Source organism: Carassius auratus, unplaced genomic scaffold (genome assembly GCF_003368295.1).
Source record: "Carassius auratus strain Wakin unplaced genomic scaffold, ASM336829v1 scaf_tig00216878, whole genome shotgun sequence".
Lineage (NCBI taxonomy): Eukaryota > Metazoa > Chordata > Actinopteri > Cypriniformes > Cyprinidae > Carassius > Carassius auratus.
Genome location: NW_020528782.1, coordinates 403,913 through 426,708, shown reverse-complemented (window position 1 = coordinate 426,708; position 22,796 = coordinate 403,913). Strand labels below are relative to the sequence as shown.

Here is a 22,796-nt window from a genome sequence, read left to right as displayed (position 1 = left end):
CAAACCTTGTTTACATTGTTGTCAAAGACATTTAATCATCCAATAGAGTTTCGTATTTTGTGATCGACAGCAAATTGAACCAATAAGAGCTCAGCTCTCGCAACCTCTGAAGCCAATGACGAGCCAGGAATCTCACTGCGCGCGGAAGAGGAATGTCGGATTGTGTGGCTCGTCGTCAGTCTCTCAGCTAAGGAGGATTGAAAGGTGAATAGCGTGTAGGTTTCTATTTTTGAAGTGTTTCCAGTTCCTAAATAGTGATATTTAAAATATTATGTTATTGTTCAGGGATTTATGAAGTCGGCGAGGAGTTAAACAGGAATTTGGTTGGTTTTCAAGATAGCTAACGTCCGCCGTTTACATCACTACAATAGCTGATTAGCAAAATAATACTCTGATTGTTTTTACTTGTTTTTCTCCCTGTGCGTTCTCTCTAACTTTAAATGGTGACATTACCAAGATTTTTATTGTTTTTTATTTACAGATAGTTATACACGTTTTAACCTACACCCATCCCTAACTCTACGCCTCACAGAAAACTTAAAGACAAGACAACAACCTTTGTTTAGTTTATTGTTATACCAGTTTTACAAACAAGGATGGAGTTTTATGGCGATTTTGCTGATATAGGTTCACACACACACACACACACACAGAGAGAGAGAGAGAGAGAGAGAGAGAGAGAGAGAGAGAGAGAGCTGGGTAGATTGCTCACCAATTGTAGTTTATTACTGATTACATGATTTAAACTGTAGCTAACCTACTTATTCATTTTAGGAAATGTATTACATTTTTTTTAAGGATTACTTTTTATCTAACTTGTTTTAAACAGCTTTACATATACCATATTGGTATGAAAAAGCAAAGAGAAAACATGCAAATGTGTGTTCAATTATTGAAATATTAATTGCCTCAGAGATATTTCAAGTAAATTTCATGTCACAGGGATTTGCCTGACCAACTTATTTGGGAACCCTGTATTAGATTAGATTCAACTTTATTGTCATTGCACATATAAGGTACAAGGAAACGAAATGCAGTTAGTATCTAATCAGAAGTGTAATAAGCAGTAAGTACAGGATATACCGTGTCTACAATAACTTACAAATGTACCATAAATATACAAATAAAGCAGTCCTATGGACGTAATTTAGAGATTTTTAAATACTATCAGCATAATAAACAGACATGTGTACTATGAACATACTATACAAATGGATTATGTAATATGTGTACACTATAAGCAGAAACTATAAACATAATTTACAAATGAATATATAAAACCGATATATTAAGATGTGCAATGGAGATTAAAACAAAAAAGTGCATAGAAAAATATTCCAGTGTGAAAATGGATAATTTCTGAACAAACATTAATGAAAACAATGACATGACACACTCAATCTTTCATAATGAATAAATTATCACTGCTATTGTGTGAATAATATGTAATCAGGTAATCAATAGAAAAATATATAATTATGAGCATGATAAATTGTAATTTTTTAAAATTATGAGTACTTGATGTAATCCTGATTATGTACCTAGCTCTGTATTTATAAATGCTGTACACATGCAGTATGTGTGTGTGTGTATGTGCCCTCATAAATATAAAAGTATATCAATATACAGCCAATCAACTTAATTTTAAATTAAATCTGTTGAACCTGTTTCTTTATTTTAGTCATCATGTAGTAATTATCACATCCTCATCTGAATTAAATTACAGGAAAAAAAAAATCAGGAGATACAATGCTGCACTGTAAAATCAAGACTGAGAAAATGGGTGAGGCTGCAAACATAAGCTTCTTTTTATATTTCTGTTTTAGTATGTGGAGTGTTTTATGTGGTTAAAAATGTTCTTTGCAGATGCTGGGGCTCGAAACCGCCTTGATGCAGTATTGCAAGGTCTGGTTGAGAGGAGTGACAGTGAAAGGTTAGTGCATTATTAGAGCTTTATTATTACTGTCTTGAGATTTGAAAGCTTCAGACTTTAACAGCGAAGCTGCAAATGGACCTCAAGCAATTATAGCTTGTTAGTGATGGGTCCACTTTAGAAGATTGTCAATATGTCTCAATGTGATATCTTACTGTGAAATAATTTGCCTGTCACTGAAAGTGAAAGTGCTACAAGATTTAAAATAACAGTCTATCAGAACAAGACTGATAATGTATAGTGTTAGTGACACAGTGATTTACTTGAAATCTACTTGCAAAATGGAAACTATATTACTGTCCAGCTTAATATATAAAAAAATATTATTTTCTATACCCACTGTAGAACATCTAGTCTCAGAGATGATTTCCTGACTGACTCAGATCAGTCAGGTGTGAGGTGTTATTTTAAAGGGAGGGTGATCTTCATGTAGAAGCAATGGATACTATAAAAAAATGTTTATATATCATCACATAATGTAAATTGTCATCACTTCCAAGCTCTAGGGCCCTATCATACACCCAGCGCAAGGCGCGGCGCAAGTGTTGTTGCTAGTTTAAGCCCAATGCTGCGTTGTTTAAATAGCAAGTGGATTTTGCTATTTTGTGTTGGTTTAAAAAAGAGGTGTGTTCAGGTGCGTTGTTGACATGTTGCTATTTTGAGGAGCTGAAAATAGACTGCACCATAGACCAACTCAAACCTTGACTCAGAGTCTAAAGTCAATGGCGCAATATATTTATTGTTATTTAAAGCGCATAGTAGAAGTAGAAAATATGCCTCTGGGTGGGTCCACAACTTGTTCACTTTGCTTATTACACACAGGAATGTGCGACATATTATTATTATTGTTTAGGTTACATGGATTATAAAAATGCCTACATGTCATAATGGATAGCCATTGCATTTATCAGAATTAGGTTACCTACTTGCTCGTGCTTAAGCAGCTCTATTTCAGAATGGTTCTGTCTTTGCGCTTGCAAATTCTGCCATATAAATAGCAAATCTGCCATGGCACGAGCGCACATGCTTCTTAAAGGGAATGGGAGATGACACTCTGATTGGTTTATTGCACATTACTCCCAAAACACCCATAACTCATTAAAGGTGCTGTAGGGAACTTTTGTAAAAAAATTTTTTTTACATATTTATTAAACCTGTCATTATGTCCTGACAGTAGAATATGAGACAGATAATCTGTGAAAAAATCAAGCTCCTCTGGCTCCTCCCAGTGGTCCTATTGCCATTTGCAGAAACTCCATCGCTCCCGGTAAAAAATAACCAATCAGAGGTCCGGTCCGTAACTTTGTTTGTGTTCAAAATGTATAAAAATGTATATAATAAGTGAGTACACCATGAATCCATTTTCCAAACCGTGTTTTTGGCTTGTTCTGAATCACTAGGGTGCACCTATAATAAGTGTTTATATTCTGACTATTTTAGATTGCTTCGGGGGTACCGCGGCGGAGTAACACAGTACCTTTGTGATTCTTCATAGACATAAACAGAGAGTAGTTCCGGCTACGATGTTCTTCCGCAAGACTCAAGCAGTTCTGTTTATTAACCGCTAGAGCGTCAAAAGTTCCCTACTGCAGCTTTAAGAGAATAGAGACAATCCGTTGAGACCATGTGCCCAATGCCTATTGTAGTAATCATATTAACATTTATTTTAGAATTAATACCATATAAAATACATATTTTACTCCCGTTCTGTATTCTGGTACAACTTATGAGGAATGTCTCATTCGCCATCTACATATTTGGAATCTGATGGTTTGTTTTTTGGGTGGGGTGCTCCACAGAATTGGAGAACCAAACATCTAGGACAACAGAAAGTTATTAGGAAATCTGAACGACAAGATTCTCTGAACATGATGACCATTTATGGCTTCTCAAAGATTTTGTTTTTTCAACTGAGCTTAGGAAAATATTTAGTGTAGTATTGATTTATAGCTTTGTTTTTTAAAATCCATTTATATTTCAGCTTTCTGAATAATGATGGTCTGAGATTATTTACCGCTATGTTTCTGGGAATACTTACTTGTTTCTCATGTTTTTCAGTAATGTTTTAATTTGAACCTTTCAGAGCATCCAAATAAAAAAACAATTCAGGAAAAGAATACAGACAATAAATTACTTTTATATAGTAGAGCAGTTTTATAGGGGAAAATTGGCATTTGTGTAATCCTTTGTGCTCTTTCTTCCTTTCCCTGCATAGGGAGCCGAATGAAGAGGATTCTGGGAAAATGGTGGCAGACTCTTTGAGCAAGTATGCACATGCATTATTTTCGTATGAGTGATGTAAACATTGTCTTCTCTTGACTGGGAAAAAGGTTCAAGTCATATGTTATGCACATTAAATGTTTTGTTTTTACAGGGATTTGTCACCTTCTTCTGCAGGGAAAAGGCAAGCAGAATCTTCTCTGACCTTTATTTTAAAGGAATAATTCACCTAAAAATAAATTGTTGAAAATTTACTTTAATAGAGTAGTTTGTTTCTTCATCGGAACGGATTTAGAGAAATTTAGCATTACATCACTTGCTCACCAATGGATCCTCTGCAGTGAATGGGTGCCGTCAGAATGAAAGTCCAAACAGTAATTGACATGACTCCAATCTATTAATGAATGTCTCTTGATGTGAAATGTGGTCTGTTTGTAAGAAACATTCATCATTAGGATGTTTTTTAATTTCAAAAAGTTTCCCATCCTTTATATTGTTTTTTCCAAAGAAAAGATTACATCAGGTGAGAAATATGCATATATCAACACTAAACAAAAATGTTAGTGGACTATATTTTATTTATTATGGATTATGGTCTCCTGATTTGTCCAGATGCAATGCTTTATAGTTAAAACATCTTGATTGATTAGTTTATTGTAAATGCTCAGCATTTCATTTCAGAAGACATTAACTAATGAACTGGGGTGGTGTGGTTTACTTGTGGATTATTGTGATGATTTTCTCAGCTGTTTGGACTCTCATTCTGACAGCACCCATTCATTACTACAGAGCAAGTGATGTAAATCAAACAATCTCAAAATCTGAAAAATCATTGCAAATATACCATAATTATTCAATATGTCAACTAACGTTAGTACAGTACTGCTCATATTAATGCTCTTTAACATTCAAAGTGTGCTTTATAAATAGTTAGAATAGCAAAATAGCTGATATTAATTCCTAAATGGTTTGGAAGAGTTTGCTTTAAGAGCCTCTTTCTCCCTTTCACAGACCATCATCACGATTCCCACAACACAGAAGGAAGAAGCGTAAAGAGATGGATGACAGTCTGGCAGACACCAACCAGCACAAACAAAGTAAGAGCTAGATCCTGAAAGCCACAGTTTTTCTACACCTTGTCTGCCTCTCTCATTTCTGGGAATAACACTCAGCATCAGCCAAATTTTGATATTTTATTTTCACAGTGGCTGGTTGTTTTACCCAATCTACTATCAGCTGTTATGGCAGGCAGCTACTTACATTTGTCTTTGTTTTATTTTAATTAATTTATTTAAGGATACCAAGTAGGGGAGAGCTTTGAATTCAGGTAAATTTTTAAATGAATGACACAAAGTGCATTATTCAATCTCTTCCTGTCTATGTAGGTAACTTTGTATCTGACAGATCAGTAAAATGTTTAATAATTTCTGAGAAACACTATTGGGTTTCTTATCATTCAACATGTGTGGTGACTGAGGGAGTTTTTTTTTTTTTAAGCCAAGGTTTAGAGAAACTAATTTTAGTAAAAAAAATAGTTGATCTCATAAGACCCATTTCCTGTTTTCTTACGTGCTCCACGTCTCTTCTTCTCCATCAGATGCTTATATTATCAAGTTATTTGACCGCAGTGTGGACTTGGCTCAGTTCAGCACCACCACGCCGCTCTATCCCATTTGTCGGGCATGGATGAGAAACAACCCATCAATGCGGGAGAGAACGGAGCCCAGCCCGCCTCACAGCTCCGGGGAGGATGAGGTCATACCCAGCATTCACTTTGAAATCATTTTAAATACTCATCCCATTCATATCTATGAACTACTCAGAATAACACAGTTGGTTCACATTCTATATAACTGCACTTGCAAATCTAGTGTTGATTATTTTTCAAAGATGGATGTGTTTCAAGTTAAACACAAGATAAACTCTCTCACATTGCCATTTGCCACAGAAAATGACAAATGCAAACATGCTTCCAGTAATGTACTTAAAATGGAAGTCAGTTTTGGCCACTATTATGTTTTTGTTAGACCACAGCACATACATTATTGTGCATCAAAAATAATTTTGTGCAGTTTTCTAAATAATATTTTTTAGCTCTTCTTTGGTCAGAACCATGGAGAGTAATCACGGCTAGGTCTGTCCTATGCACCGGAATTTTTAACAATGCAACAAAACATTTAAAGAGCATCAAGCTCTTAAAATCTATATTATGTATACACACAAATAATATAACAGTTGGCTATATTAGTCAATATTTTTTATTAGGTTAAGCAGTGATGGGATAACGTTTTTTTTATTTATTTAACATTTTTAATTTAAGGCCCACCCACAATTGGTCTGGTCCATCCAAAACTGGAATCCTGGCACCAAGTCTGGGCCACACTGAGCTGTGCGTAACGCCCAAAGACATGAAGTGAACAAGACAGACGCTGTCCTGTACTGCCTGAAATGGTTAACTCTGTGCCGATGCATGTGCAAAAGATTTAACTAATCATGAAGTCAATCAGGATACATAACACAGCCTACAAAAGGCCTACACTAACACCCCCCGCCCCCCCTCACAATATAGTTCCCACATCCCTGCTAGAACAACAAAAATTAAATGAAAACCATTAAAAAATTTGAATCATTAACTGAAATAAAATATTTCAGGTAGTCACCAAGGTTTAATTTCTTATTTTCATTTAGTTAACTTGATATACTAAATAACTAAAACTCTCGAAAAAAATAAATAAATAAAAAAAAACCTACCAAAATTACAAAACACAACAAATTTATGCAAACCATAAACTAAAATGTAACTGAAAGTTAAAATACAAAATTTTTGGCAAAACTATAATAATAGTATCCCAGTGACAATAAAATAATAATGCTTTAGTCTTCCTTTGCAAGTCTTCTTTCCTTCCTTTTCCCCCCAATCATTATCTTTGTAAATCATGTTAAGCAGCTTATGTTTTAATCAATTTGGCACACTCATTTAAGGTTCACTTTGCTCACTTCATTTATACATCATATTACAGTATATAACTGTCCAGTAACCTTTTAATAGTAAAGTAATATGTACAAAAAACAAGGATTAAAATTGGGGGAAACTGCTCTTCGATTTTTAGGGTGTACTCACACTAGGCACGGTTGCCATGAACCGGGCCCGAGTACGATTGTCCCCCCTCCCCACTCCCCCTCTGGCCTGCACTAACATATAGGGTTTCAGCATTCGTGCCGGAGCACGCTTACGTCATTATGGTGCGACGGTTTCGGGATAAACAGGAAGAGCGGCGCTCTCTGAACACAATGGAGTCCATCGCTCTGTTTTCTTTGTGGTTAATTTTGTGTCGTTTGGTCCACAGCCCTCTCACAGCCTGTTGTTAAACAGATGTGTCGCCTTAGTGGCGCAGAAATTTTAACATAATCGTGCTGCTCGTATGAGGATGTTTGCAAGGTACCAGCTGAAGTGCAGCAAGGACTTTGCAGTTTTGAGTTTTTATGCGTTTTGCACCTCTGCCATAGACCAAAGCGACTCTTTCCCTGCCATGTTGGTTTTGGAGCGTCGCAAAACCGTGACGCAACGCGTCCTTTTCCGTGCTCCAGCATGGTTAGCGCTCACACTGCAGGCAAACCGCGCCCGAGTCCAACTGAACCGTGCTCTGGCCCACCTCTTCCAAGCGGGCCAGGGCCGGCTAATCGGATCTGAACACTCTCAAAACAGTGGCGATGATAGTGGACTTCAGGAGAAACCCCCCTGCACTCCCCCTACTCACCATCATAGACAGCACATAGACTGCAGTGGAGTCATTCAGATTCCTGCGAACCACCATCTCTCATGACCTGAAGTGGAACAATTACATTGACTCCATCGTTAAAAAGGCCAAACAAAGGTTGTACTTCCTTTGCCAGCTGAGGAAGTTTAACCTGCCACAGGAGCTGCTGAAACCATTCTACTCAGCCTTCATTGAGTCTGTCCTGTGCACTTCAGTAACTGTCTGGTTTGGTTCAGCTGCAAAATCAGATATCAGAAGACTACAGAGAACGGTTTGGACTGCTGAAAGGATTATTGGTGCTCCCCTGCCCTCCCTTCAATAACTGTATACATCCAGAGTGAGCAAAAGGGCTCAGAAAATCACTCTGAATCCTTCACATCCAAGTTACCCCATCTTTGAACTTTTGCCATCTGGCCGGTGCTTCAGAGCCACAAATACAAGGACAGCCAGGCGATCTACTTCATGAACATTTAAATGTTCTCCACTTATGCATTAAAAATGTGCAATATCCTTATATTAATTTGTTAGCCCTCCATCCTAGTACATCCCTGCATTCTACTCTATTCTAGTCCATTATCATCGGTAGCAGAACTGTTTATACAATTTTTTTACTTGAATTTATTTTTTTTAGTCTGTTGTTTTTCTCTGTGTACTGGAAGCTTATGTCACTAAAACAAATTCCTGGGATGTTCATGCAAACTTGGCAATAAAGCTCTTTCTGATTCTGATTATTCTTTCAGATGACTGACATGCTTAATGGCAAAGGACAGAACGTGTACAGGCTTCCTCCACCTGTTACCTGTCCAGTAGGTGCAGCTGGTGAACCTGTCAATCTCAGAATTCCACCTGTAGAGAAACCTACAGAGAGTCAGGTGAGCTATGGCAACTGTTGTGTCATACACGGTCTACTGGACGCAGTAATCTTTCTTTATAGATCTGCATTTAAGCAAACTGCTAAGTGACAGAAGATAAAGTTTCCATCAAACACCTCCTCTTAACTCTTAACCAATCGTTGTTAGGAATGTGATAAGTAAACCTGTTTGCATACTGATTTTTTTTTGGTCTTGTCATCTTTTAATTTGTAACACTAATGTAGCTAAATTGTGTGCTTAGATCAATTGTGTGCCGAATTAGATCATATCTAATTTGTTTTTTTTCAGTCTGTAGATGCTGCAGCAGGCACCTCATCTCTTATCTTCAGTCACATCAAACGCTGGAAGAAAATTAGACAAAAGTATAATTTTTCATCATTCTATCATTTCTACCATGAATACGGGTGGGGGCAAGGATACAAATTACACTGTGTATATGATATTTATAATTTATTTTTCATATATGTTAAAGGTGGAAGGAGGCCTCCAGTAAGAATCAGCTGAGATACAGCGAGAACATAAAAATCCTCAAGGAAATGTATGAACGTTAGTTCACATACATCACTAGTGCATTTGAAGAAAATCTGCTTCGCTAATGAAGCAAAAGATGTCCAGGCATGAAGCCTTCAAGGAGAGCGAAATAACCCAAAATTCTGAATTGAGAGCTGAACTAAATTTTTTTTATTATTGTTTATTTTTCTCTTTACATGCAAACTCACAAGAACTTCAAATAAAAATGCAGTACTGAAAATAAATGTGATGCGTGTTAATTGAATAAAGCATTATTAATTATGATAGTTCTCAGCCATTTCCAACTTGCAACACTCAATATTTGTCTAGCATCAAACGTAACCCTCTAGAGTCTATGGATATTTTAGAGGCCTGGAGAAGTTTTGTCATGACTTTCAAACTAAATTTTTTTACTCCAGTCACACAATCCTACAGAAATCCTTTTAACAATCTGATTTTCTCATAAGATTTTTTTATTGTTATTATCATCATCATTATTATTATTATTAATGCTGAAAAGTGCTGAGAATATTATTATTATTTTTTTTGGGGGGGGGGGGGGGGGGGGTAATTTAAAGAATGGGTGAATTTTGTCTTATTCCTCTCATTGCGGAACAAATGGTTAAATAAAAACTACTTGAAGAACAATCTCGCTGTGTTGTTTTCTGTTGTGTGGGCATATTCAAGCCACGCGTCTCAGTGGAACATTAGAATCTGAATAGGGTGTTCAGCACAGGGCGTGGTCGCATTAGAAGATAATGAAGGGAGACGTGAAAAACCGACATATCGTTGTTTTCATATGGATTACTTCATCACATAATATTTGTTTAGTTCAAAAGTAGACATGTCAGGCGTTCTATAGACATATCTCTCATGTCTATTCATTGAGTATTCAGTTACAGTTCATTTTAATGACGCGTTTGTAAATGAAAATCAGCACAGACAAAGGCTGCAGACAGCACACCCTGTTTGTTATCTTTATTTCATAAATGCACAAAGTTTTGTTGTTATTATGTCTATTTACAAAAAAGAAGACCCTTTACAGATTTGATTGATGTATTGCTCTTATCTGTACGATCAAAACTGAAAGTGTAATTTAAGTTCTTTTCAGGGTTATCAGGAGAAAATGACTCATAACGTGTATACGCGTTAATCGACTCCAGAGGTTTAACTGTCATTTTGCGTTATTGATACACTGTTTTCCTAATTATTATTATTCCTTTAACAAGGGTAAATCATTCCTATTAAATCTAATCAGTGTTGATCAGTTGCTTTGACGCAATGTATTTTGTTTAAAGCACTATATAAATAAAGTTGACTTGACTTGACTTGACCTCTGGGGAAGAGTGGTGTATACATCAGGAGATCGATCTGCCAATCCTGCCGGTGTTCCAGGGTGCAACAGTCTCTGTCGAATGCTTCTCTCAGTTACCGTCCGGAAACGTAGTAGTGCTAAGAGGCTCGCGACCTCCTGGGGGGTTTCCAGAGCAGCAACTGTAGTTCGACCGTCTCCAGGGCACCAAGCTAACTGCTCTGATGACACCAGAGATCAGTCTTGAGAGGCTGATTCCCTTTCTAGGCAGATGACGGTTTGTCATCGATGTGTCGTTCTCGCGAGCTGGGGTTAAGACTTAACACCAAGGAAAGTGTGCTTTTTCCAGTACAGAGAACCACTTATCTGGGCATGGTGTGGGATTCGACCACGATGCAGGCACGTATGTAATCTACTCGGATCGTGTCGATCCTCACTGCAGTCGTGAGAGAAGGCCAGTCACTCAATGTCAAGCAGTCTCGGAGATTGCTGGGTCTGATGGCAGCTGCGTCCAACATGAATGCTATTGGCCTGCTGTACATGAGACCCCTACAGTGGAGGCTCTAGACCAAGGGGTTCTCCCAGAGGGGAAACCCACTTGGCATGCTAAAGGTCACGTGGAAATGCCTACGTGCCTTAGACATGTGGAGAAAACCTTTGTTCTTGTCTCAGGGCCCGGTGCTGGGAGCTCCTTGTCACCGTGTAATGCTAGCAACGGACGCATCCCTCACCGGCTGGGGTGCGGTCATTAGTGGCCACCCTGCCTGCGGTCTGTGGAGTGGCCACCATCCGACATGGCATATCATCTGCCCGAGGATGCTGGCCGTGCTTCGAGCACTAAATTACTTTCTCTCAGACCTTAGAGGTCACCATGTGTTGCTGCGCAATGACAACACAGCAGTGGTCTCTTACATCAACCACCAAGGAGTTCTGCGCTCACACCCGTTTATACAAACTAGTGAACCCGATCCTTGAGTGGTCCCAGGGTGAACTCCTCTCGCTGACAGCAGTCCACATTCCTGGGCATCTTAATATGGGAGCAGACATCCTGTTGAGGCAGGGGCAGAGGAACGAGGAAAGGCGGCTTAACACCGAGGTGATGAAGCAGAGTTGGAAAGGTTGGCCAGACTCAGGTGGATCTGTCTACGGCTCAGGAGACATCACACTGTCCCCTCTGGCTTCCTGTGACTCATCCAGCTGCACTGAGGCTGGACGCCATGGTTCAGATGTGACCGAGACTTCATCTGTACATTTTTCCCTGATTGCTTTGCTCCAGGGAGTTCTGGAGAGAGTACGCTGGGACGGAGTCGGGCCGTGTTAGTAGCCCCGTTCTGGCCGAGCCGGGTATGGTTCCTGTGCCTGATTTCTCTTTTTGATGACACTTCATGGGAGGTTCCCATCATGAGTGGATCTCCTCTCACAGGCAGAGGGTGCACCCCCGCATGGAGCTTAGAGGCTGTAGGTGTGGTCTCTGGATCTGGATCTGGATCGACTCCAGAGGTTTAACTGTCATTTTGCGTTATTGATACACTATTTTCCTAATTATTATTATTCCTTTAACAAGGGTATATCATACCTATTAAATCTAATCAGTGTTGATCAGTTGCTTTGACGCAATGTATTTTGTTTAAAGCACTATATAAATAAAGTTGACTTGACTTGACCTCTGGGGAAGAGTGGTGTATACATCAGGACATCAGGAGCTCGATCTGCCAATCCTGCCGGTGTTCCAGGGTGCAACAGTCTCTGGCGAATGCTTCTCTCAGTTACCGTCCAGAAACGTAGTAGTGCTAAGAGGCTTGCGACCTCCTGGGGGGTTTCCAGAGCAGCTACTGTAGTTCGACCATCTCCAGGGCACCAAGCTAACTGCTCTGATGACACCAGAGATCAGTCTTGAGAGGCTGATTCCCTTTGTAGGCAGATGACGGTTTGTCATCGATGTGTCGTTCTCGCAAGCTGGGGTTAAGACTTTTTTCCAAGGGAAGTTTTTCACTTCACCACATCCCTTCCAAATTGAATAGCTTGTAATGCTTACATGACTGTTAAGAGTAACTTACAGGTGGTGAGCGGGGTACAGTTGAGACACAATGTACCAAATGTACCCGCACTATATTCCTATTGCCGAACATTTTAGTTGCACTACTTTGTGTTATTATGTATATTAGGTTTTTGTTTGCACTTGTTATTATTGTTTGCAATTGTTTTTTTACTGCTACTCTAGTTTTCAACTGTTAATTATTAAATGATGAACTGAAATTAAATATTTTATTGCTGTTTGTCATTACTGTACAATGTTTCATTTTACAAATGAACTTCTTTTAACTAAACAAATAATGAAAAAAAATACTGAATGGAAATTAAAATTAAAAAATTAAAAATTAAATTTTTTAAAGGTATTTTACTTTTGCAATGACATGGTTAGGCAGATTTAAAGCATTACGGATGGGTGTCTCAACTGTACTAGGGTACTGTTCCAACTGTATCAGACATGGGTACAGTTGGAACAAAAAAAGCTTATTGTGTTTATGAGCTTATTGTGGCAAAATTACCTACTTGTGGATGTTAATTAATAGTTAGTTAATAGTAATTAATATATTAATAGACAAGTAAAGGAACTGCCATATGAAGAATCAATTTAAAATGTTTTCTGTCCCTGCTTTTGGTGTTGTAAAGGAAAAAGAAAAAAAAAATTACCAACTGCACTAGGGCTGTGAATCTTTGGCAAGTCAGCGATTCGATTCGATTACGATTCATAGGTTTTCGATTCGATTCAAGAACGATTTTTGCAAATTTAGAACGATTCGATTCGATTCACAATTAAATTTGATTCGATTCGATTATAACGATTCGATTCTGCATTCTTCAAGTGCATTCATGGGATTATTTAAATGCTTCTACTAAATTCTTTAAATGCTTAGTCAGGGGGCAAATTACAGTAGCATTTATGGTTCGAGAACCATAGGTTAGAAAAAAAAAAAAAAAACTTTTGTCCATTGTTAAATGCTAGTTTAATGATGCGACATGGCATACGTAAAAATGTACGTAAGCCAAGTTTTTAAAAAAGAGCTTAAAGAGTATTATGTATAAGCTAACATTTTGTCACACCAGGGGCGTAGCCATAATTTCAGAAGTGACAGAAATGTCAAATACAATAATTTTATGTATGTAGCCTATATAATAATAATAATAATAATTATTATTATTATTACTATTTTTATTTTATTTTTTACAAGGAATTATCATCTTTTTTAATTACTTTTAATTAGCTGTAATAAATCAAATACACTGCTGGACAATAATCAATCATTTGTAATCGATATTTTTTTCTAATGGCAATTTTAAGATTGTTTTATATACTAGGCTACATTTAATTAGCAATTATTTAAATTTTCTGCACAGAATAAGGTAAAAAATATACTTTATAGTTTCTGTACTGTAATAAATGTCAATTAGCACTGCATCATTCATACATTTTTTTTTTTTTTCATCAGTTATTTCTGCTTTTATTCAGTTTAGCTGCAGATATAGCCTGGCACGTCTATGAGAGCGAGATCGCTTCTCTTTCAGTGTGAAAACGTCTTCATCTCTATTTAACTTTTCCTCACCATCAGCGAATGATTCTGAGATAAAACGCGCCAGATGTCTGTTTGCTAATGAAACAAACGCTACTTTCATGCATCTGATTATCAGATAATTCTCGCGCTCTTATTTTAAGGTCGTTGTTTATGCTGTGGTTAATTTGAAAAGTTTCCTTAGTATAATCGGTTCATCCGCATTGTTTAAAAACATTTATCATTCAATGGATCTGTGCGTATGATTTAGACACTTACATTTCTGCTCCGTCCATGCAATAAATACAGCTGCCGACGACTCCGGTAACTACGGTAAGATGCAGAGAGCCATTGACAAACTACAGAAAAATAAAACTACTTCACGTTAGCATTACTCATAGACAGTAAAAAAAATGGACACAGCGACCCCATTGGAACTCAATTGAGACAAGTGAAGCCCATTTTTAGCGTTTTTTAGCACAACGTTTCTGACGCGCAGACTCAAACGAAGCTTGACGACGTCAGCAACCTGTCTGACAGATGTAAATCTTCTAGTGGCTGTGCGTGCAAACTGCCATCGTTAATCTTGTAGAGACGGCGAGCTTGAGCGGGGAGTTCTTTGTCGTGAGTGAGCAGGAGTAAGTATTCTGATTAATTATTTTGTATAGTATTTTAAAATGTAACGCCAGTACGCCATATTAAGTTAATTGCCTGCCAGCTTCTCCTCCTGTCTGTACGGTAATGCGACAGAGAGTCGAGTGGTTATGACGCAATCGTTAGCCTATTTTTTACAAAAACTGTTTATACGGGGCCATAATGTAACATAGAAGGTAATGGAGCCCTTTATACATTGTCGTGTATCTTTAGAAATAAATAATGGGCAAACGGAGTCTTTAAACGCCTCAGATGTAAAGTTATTTGCTGTCAAAGTGACGGCAAAATGAATGGGAGTCAATGGGAATGCTAACGCAAGTGAAGTTCTGCTAAAAGATGGCAGCCCCCACCCAACTTCAACTTCCGGTCGAGTTCCTTGCCACCTGGCATTACTGGCCTTGAGTCCTATAGATCACACGTCAGCTGCGTCAGAGACGAACGGAGCACGAGCGCAATCCTGTGAGGTGGTAACAGTGGAACGCCGCGAGCGCGTGAAGGACAGATAAGAGGCACGAACACTGTTCAAGGTCTCCATTAATTAGTGCGTGTAGTAATTTAATGTGTATACATTTTGAAAGCATTGAATCGCTATAGAAATCGCGATTCATTTGATTCTTAGCATTTTGAATCGATTACTGTCCAAGATCGGCGATTCACGATTCAAAAATCATGTTTCAAGATTGATGCATATGAATCGACAGGGTTTGTAATCGATGCATCGAGAAAACGAATGAATCGTTATACCCCTAAACTGCACCTGGGGGTTGTTCCATAAAAGACGCTTAGAAAAGCTGGGATTAAACTCCAAAACCGGACTTGAATGAGCCTAAAAAATAAGTTGGGGCTAAAGTGGTTCCATAAAAGGTAATTGAAGTTCACACAATCTCACTAATTTGATATGGGTTTATCTAGTCTAGATAATTGCGCGTGCACGCTATTCTTAAGAAGCCCTGATAGTTGAGCATGGATTCATCAATTTATCATGGCAACTAAGGGGAAAGAAAGAGCAGCGATGTTCACTGCGACTGAGCAATGTTTGCTTCTCGAGACTTACAAAGAATTTAAACATGTGATTACCAAAAAGGGAATACCGCAGCTATTAATAAAATGAGATAAAGGCTGGCAGGAAATTGCTGATATTCTCAATGCGTAAGTAGCAACTAATATGAAATGTACATTTTCACTAACATTAAATGTACAAAATGTACTATATTTTACTAAAGTGCAATTAAATATTTGCCACAACACATTGCAGTAAGTGTGTGTGTGTGTGTGTGTGTGTGTGTAACTAACTTTTACAGCAGCAATTTAAGTGAAGAAAAAAGAACATAAAAATATTGTTCAGAATGGTAATTATAGTCTAAGTACTTAAACATGACCAGCTTGATGTTACAACTGTCCAGTCTCATGATGTTTATTGCAGCTGCCAAAAAGAAGAGTGAGGTTGCTGGCACTGGGGGAGGGCCACCGACAGCCAACTTTACTCCCGCAGAGGAGCTGGCATTAGAAATGAACAAAGGGAGGCCTGTCATTGAGAGAATAGAGGGGGGAACAGTATCTGAATCCATTAAGAAATGACTACTTAAAAGGTGTTTTTTATTTAGTTTCATAGTGATGCCAAATTCTGTGTGCTTGCTGGATCCACCAGACATTATGCTGAACCCTGTGAGTATGACAGTATGAGTTTAAAGCACTGATTAATTGTCAAGTGGTGATTTTATTAAACTGAGTTTAATTAATGGTTTCAGGCTGAAGGCCCATATACAGGAGGATGAGGAGACTGTGTCAGTATGTTCAAGGAGGTAGGCACAGATTTGCACATTATATATTTAAAAGCCTACCTGTGAGGTGCTAAATAGTGTGTATTTCCATTATTATTATGATTATGTATGATTCAATGTCCCAGTCTTCCTCTACAATCCTTGGTTGCCTCTCTCTCCTCAGACAGGCAATGTTATGTAGCACAAGACATGCAACTACAATGTCACTCTGAGGAAATTTAGGCACTGAAACCCTGACTTGATGAGCCCAAATGAGCTCTTGTGTGTGCATGGGCAATAATGTAGTTGTGCTGTGCCTCAGTCTGCGTCTCCTGATAGGGAGTCAAGTGATAAGGCAGGCATGAATATCCCTTGTCTCCCAACAAAACTCCTGAGAATTCACCTGAATCGATTATATATTATATATTGTGCCCCACAGGCCAGGTCTTTGCGCCTGAGTAGCGAGGCAGATTACTACATTTTGACTTATTTTCAGCTCTCTAGGCCTTACGGTTTGGTATGCACGATCAGTTTTACCGGAGAATAATAATAATAAAAAATAAATAAAGTGTAAAAAATCCTAACAATTACAATGGGGTTTCAGCACTGCATACTTGAACCCCTAATAATAAAAATCGGCAGGGATCCCCAGACCAATACGATTAGTGTGCTTCCTTAATTTTAAAACCCATGAGCCACCACTGCTATTTTAATACTATTGAGTGTAACCAAATTGGAAAAACTAATTTCAACAATTTATTTTTGAATTGTTAAATGACGAATAACTATATATATATATTTATTTATTTATATATTTTACAATGCACTGTAAAACAGTTTTGCATTTACTACAGTCTGAGAGTTACAAAAACATGTAAAATGAATAACACATACCCTTTTGAGCTGTTGATACACTGGGACAAGCCAAGTCTTGATCTTGCACTTCTTGTCTTCTTGGTCCTTTTGACAGACTGTTGATTTTATACCAAACAGCAAAGCCTGGTACTGCATATCAAAAGCTGATTTGTTGTTATTACTGATAACTAATACTGGGCCTAAAATGTAATTTCATTAGCAAACCTGTTGTAGCTGCAGCTATCAGGCATCATCACAATGGTGGGCATCTGCCTGCAGCAGAGGGTTGAGAAACCAATTTTGAGTCTTTTTTATTTTTTATTTTTTTCTGTCTTATAATGCATTTTTTGCCGATTCTAATTGAAATTAGATCGGCATTGTTTGTGGTTTAGAGATGTAGATTACTTACTTTAGTACAGCTTCATAACACATTCGTAATTTTTATTTTTCACATCGGCCAATCGCAGCATCCAGCAGTCTAATATTTATTAAATTCCACATCATGTATATGTGTCAGCTCAAAGTAAAAGCATGTTCACACCGTGAAAGATAACTATAATGATAAAGGGGTGCCAACTCATGCAATTGATTTTCTCACACCACACGTTCACTTTCTCACGCAGTAAAAAAAAAAAAAAAAAAAAAAGTGGTGAAAAGGCAAGGCAAGTTTATTTATATAGCACATTTCATACACAATGGTAATTCAAAGTGCTTTACATAAAATATAGTAATCATGAACAAAAATAAAACAAGCAATTTTAAAACTACAGTAAAAATACAAGTACTGTAAAATACAGTGCTCATTCAATAAATGCACAGTTAAACAGATGAGTTCTGAGTCTACATTTAAATGTGGCTAGTGTTTTAGCACATCTGATTTTTCCAGCTCTGGGCGGCATTGTAACTAAAGGCGGACTCCCCTTGTTTTGTGTGAACCCTTGGTATTTCTAACTGACTTGATCCTAGAGATCTGAGTGCTCTGTTAGGTTTATATTCAGTGAACATATCTGCAATATATTTTGGTCCTAGGTCGTTGAGTGATTTATAAACAAGTAAAAGTACTTTAAAATCAATCCTAAATGTAACTGGAAGCCAGTGTAAGGACCTGAGGATTAGATCCAGGTTTAACATTTAGAGACAAGTTTTCTACATATCCAACAGTTCAGTTGGGTTTTCATGTCCTGATTGTTCTTTTGCGTCTGCCTTAAAGTCCAGATGATCTTCAGCAAAAGCCGTCTCCAGCACCAGCAGCAGAGACTGTTTAAGCTTCTTCTTATACTCATCAGTATAAGAGGAATATACTGATGTTACTCCAAGAGTAAACTGACAACCGCAGACATTTTACGATATTTTTATGATTAAAACACAGTTTGAAAAATCAGTCAGCTGACATTTTGCTAACACTTTCATTATGTTCCCATTTAAATGTTACATTTGAATGGTTTCTGAACATTCAAAACATTTCTGAAACAAGAATTAACATTTAAAAAAAATATTAGATGAACATCCAACTAAAGCAAAAGTAAAATGCTCCATAAAAAGTGTTGTTGTTGTTTTTTTGTTTGTTTTTTTGCCATTTTTTCCTATATTGTGTCCCATATATCATTAGTTAAACTGACTAAATTGTTAATTGTTAAACAATATCTTTGTAGTTTTTTATTTGTATCAGAAATCATATTTTATTTATTTTCTTGTTATTTATTTTTTGCTTTTTAGGGAAAATCCTTCAATAAGAATTTGCTATTGTGAGAGCAGAAATATCCTTTAGGAAATTGCAATCAAATGCAGGTAAAATTTTATGATACACTGTGGTTTTATTTAAAATAAAGTAACAACAGAAATCAGCAGCATTTCTACATATCCAACAGTTCAGTTGAGTTTTCATGTCCTCGTTCTTTTGCGTCTGCCTTAAAGTCCAGATGATCTTCAGCAAAAGCCGTCTCCAGCACCAGCAGCAGAGACTGTTTAAGCTTCTTCTTATACTCATCACACATGAACACATACAGAATGGGGTTCAGACAGCTGTTGAGATAAACCAGGCAGAAACAGACAATCATTGCTGTCAACAATACTTCACTCCAGTTATTTCCTACTGCAGTTACTGCATAAAAATGGCAAACATGGAATGGAAACCAACATATGAAAAAGCCAGAGTTACAGTTATAATGCCCCTGTATGTCCTGAGATGCTTTCCCCCTTTGAGGCGTTTGATTCGTAGTCCAATAGCTGTGTATGAAGATGCAATGATCAGAAAGGGGATGAGAAAGCCCACTGTAAAATGATATGTGACCAGAGACGCAAGAGTAAACGTAACTGTAAAGAAAGGAATGCTGAAGCCGATGGATGAAACCCACACAATTATGCAGATGATCTTGGCTTTAAGTGTAGTTCGTTTATTTCTAGCCCAAACAACCAACCATGTGCACAGGCATCGGTCCAGACTGATAACTACAAGAAAGAAAATACTAGCAAACAGATTTAGTCTGTATATAAAGGAAAATAATTTGTTAGTTATTTTACCTAATTGACTCTGGGCCAAAATTAAGAAAAGAATTAAGACTGTAGTCAGCAGGAAGGTGAAGTCTGCAATCGCTAAGTTGAGAAACAGAATGGAGTTGACGGTCGTCTTCATTCTGCAGCCAGTCAGAAATATTACAAGCCCATTTCCAATGAGACCAACTACAATGGTGGCAATTAAAATGCATGCAAGAAAGATCATTCCCACAATCTGGATAGTGGTGGGATGTGCTGTTACTCTGGTCATGTTTTGAGCTTCAAAACTGGTGTTTTCTACACAAAGAAGAAAGAGAGAGAAACACAATGAGGGCTGATTTTGGGTCTGTTTTGGAAGCATCATATTATCATTGGGGTGTTTCTCATGTGCAAAATAATTTTTGCATGCAGTAACGCACACCAAAATGCAATTTGTTTAACCCTCTGGTGATTAAAAACCTGAAATAAAGTTTTGTTCTCAAGTCATACTGATTAATCTTGATATTTTATTGCATCAAATGCATGGAGGAGTGGAGGAACAAAATGTCTTCTTTTTTAAAAAACTGATAAGTTTATTATAATTTTTTATACTATTGAGTATGAAACTTTTGGCACTGACCTCACGCTTTATGGCCATTACTGTGGCAATCAATAGATGTACCAGAAATTGACCAGAGTTTCACAGTTAAAAATAAATGTGCCTCACAATGCCATAGAAGAACCTTTTTGTCTAAATGGTTCCATAAATAACCTTTAACATGTGAAGAACCTTTCTGAAGCATCTGAAGAATCTTTCTATTTCACAAAAAGTTCTTTGTGCCAAAAGGTTCTTCAGATTATACAAATGTAAGAGATGGTTCTTTAAAAATCCTTGGTTCTTCTATGTAAAGAACCTTTCGAAGCAGCTTTATTTTCATGAGTGTTGAACAAACAGATTAAAGTTAATCACTTGATTTTTATGGAGAAAATATTACTAATTGTGAAAGATGCATTTCTGAATGAACTGTGAAAAAATCAGTAATGCACAGAAACGGCTGAGTTTGGAAAACTAGACATTGAAATAAAATAAAATAAAAACTCAAGACTTGTTTTTGCTGTAAAAATGTGGCTAGATATAATAAAGAAGACCAATCAAACTGCATAAAGGAAAGAAGACCATATAAAATGCAGTATGCCAATATAAAATTATCAGTTATAGTTTCAAGACTCCATTTCAACAAATTCCCCTAGTGTCATTGATACCAAAAGTTTATTTAATATTTCCCTAATCTGTATTCTGTGCAGTTTTATTAATTTGAAGATTTTACATTGTTTTTTATATATTCAACAACACTTTATATTATATTATATTATATTATATTATATTATATTATATTATATTATATTATATTATATTATATTATATTATATTATATTATAATGTTTGAGTGTATTCAAATTGGAAAAAGTCATGTCAGCTAATTTGTAAAAAATCTTGCCTGTTTCATCTCTGTATGTGTGCATTTATTGTATCTTAAACAATTTAGCATTTACTGCACTCTGAGAGTATATTTAAACAAACATGCAACATGAATAATGCACATACCCATTTTTGAGCTGTTGATTCACTGGAACAAATCGAGTCTTGAACTTGCACTGTCTTCTTGGTTCTGTTGGTTTTATACCAGACAGAATAGTCTGGTGTTACATCTATAAAGGCTGATTTGTTGTGATAAGGGGCTAAATGTGATGTCATTAGCAAACTTGGTGTAGCTGCAGCTATCAGACATCATCAGTGAGTGGTGGGCATCTGTCTGCAGCAGAGTGTTGAGAAGACAAATTTGTGGTGAGGTTTCCATTCCATGATGGTCTTTAAAGAAGAGACAGATATACATATATATATATATATATATATATATATATATATATATATATATATTTGTTTAACCGGTGGTTTAGTGGTACAGACTGCTTGGTATCTTACTATACTGAAGCTACTTTGAAATATGGTTTCATTACACGTTAAAACGTTACATCCAATAGCCTTATTTTTCTCATTTCTATTTTGTGTATATCAGTTACAGTTAAATCAAATTTAAGGCCATTGTTGAGAATCGCTCCTAAATTTTTTACAGTATTGTTCAAAATAATAGCAGTACAATGTGACTAACCAGAATAATCAAGGTTTTTAGTATATTTTTTATTGCTACGTGGCAAACAAGTTACCAGTAGGTTCAGTAGATTGTCAGAAAACAAACAAGACCCAGCATTCATGATATGCACGCTCTTAAGGCTGTGCAATTGGGCAATTAGTTGAAAGGGGTGTGTTCAAAAAAATAGCAGTGTCTACCTTTGACTGTACAAACTCAAAACTATTTTGTACAAACATTTTTTTTTTCTGGGATTTAGCAATCCTGTGAATCACTAAACTAATATTTAGTTGTATGACCACAGTTTTTCAAAACTGCTTGACATCTGTGTGGCATGGAGTCAACCAACTTGTGGCACCTCTCAGCTGTTATTCCACTCCATGATTCTTTAACAACATTCCACAATTCATTCACATTTCTTGGTTTTGCTTCAGAAACAGCATTTTTGATATCACCCCACAAGTTCTCAATTGGATTAAGGTCTGGAGATTGGGCTGGCCACTCCATAACATTAATTTTGTTGGTTTGGAACCAAGACTTTGCCCGTTTACTAGTGTGTTTTGGGTCATTGTCTTGTTGAAACAACCATTTCAAGGGCATGTCCTCTTCAGCATAGGGCAACATGACCTCTTCAAGTATTTTAACATATGCAAACTGATCCATGATCCCTGGTATGCGATAAATAGGCCCAACACCATAGTAGGAGAAACATGCCCATATCATGATGCTTGCACCTCCATGCTTCACTG

The 22,796-nt window shown here is 37.0% G+C and overlaps 1 protein-coding gene, 1 long non-coding RNA gene and 1 pseudogene across 3 annotated transcripts; 2 read left to right on the top strand and 1 right to left on the bottom strand.

Annotated features, from left to right (window-relative positions):
- Positions 1 to 122: 122 nt before the first annotated feature.
- LOC113099168 (protein lin-37 homolog) lies at positions 123 to 9,534 on the top strand. Of its 2 annotated transcripts, none has more exons than XM_026264252.1 (10): positions 123 to 215; positions 1,727 to 1,783; positions 1,867 to 1,933; positions 4,149 to 4,199; positions 4,308 to 4,337; positions 5,165 to 5,250; positions 5,751 to 5,908; positions 8,652 to 8,783; positions 9,072 to 9,145; positions 9,256 to 9,534. In XM_026264252.1, the coding sequence occupies exons 2-10, from the start codon at positions 1,750 to 1,752 to the stop codon at positions 9,332 to 9,334; spliced, it is 711 nt and encodes a 236-aa protein (XP_026120037.1). In that variant the 5' UTR covers positions 123 to 215; positions 1,727 to 1,749; the 3' UTR covers positions 9,335 to 9,534. The 2 variants fall into 2 exon arrangements, with proteins under 2 accessions (XP_026120037.1, XP_026120039.1); XM_026264254.1 differs by having other exon boundaries at positions 129 to 205; positions 1,729 to 1,783.
- Positions 9,535 to 15,430: 5,896 nt separating this feature from the next.
- On the top strand, positions 15,431 to 16,835 carry LOC113099198 (uncharacterized). Its single transcript, XR_003289319.1, has 3 exons — positions 15,431 to 15,674; positions 16,423 to 16,475; positions 16,559 to 16,835. It is a non-coding gene; the product is annotated as an uncharacterized LOC113099198 (long non-coding RNA).
- Positions 16,836 to 19,226: 2,391 nt separating this feature from the next.
- Positions 19,227 to 21,567, bottom strand: LOC113099197 (C3a anaphylatoxin chemotactic receptor-like; annotated as a pseudogene).
- Positions 21,568 to 22,796: the final 1,229 nt, after the last annotated feature.

Excerpts from the sequence above, each read along its gene's own strand:
- LOC113099168 (XM_026264252.1), top strand. The coding sequence starts at position 1,750 with ATGCTGCACTGTAAAATCAAGACTGAGAAAATGG. Across the intron at positions 1,934-4,148 it reads GAGAGGAGTGACAGTGAAAG|GGAGCCGAATGAAGAGGATT; the intron begins GTTAGTGCATTA and ends TTCCCTGCATAG. Across the intron at positions 9,146-9,255 it reads TGGAAGAAAATTAGACAAAA|GTGGAAGGAGGCCTCCAGTA; the intron begins GTATAATTTTTC and ends TATATGTTAAAG.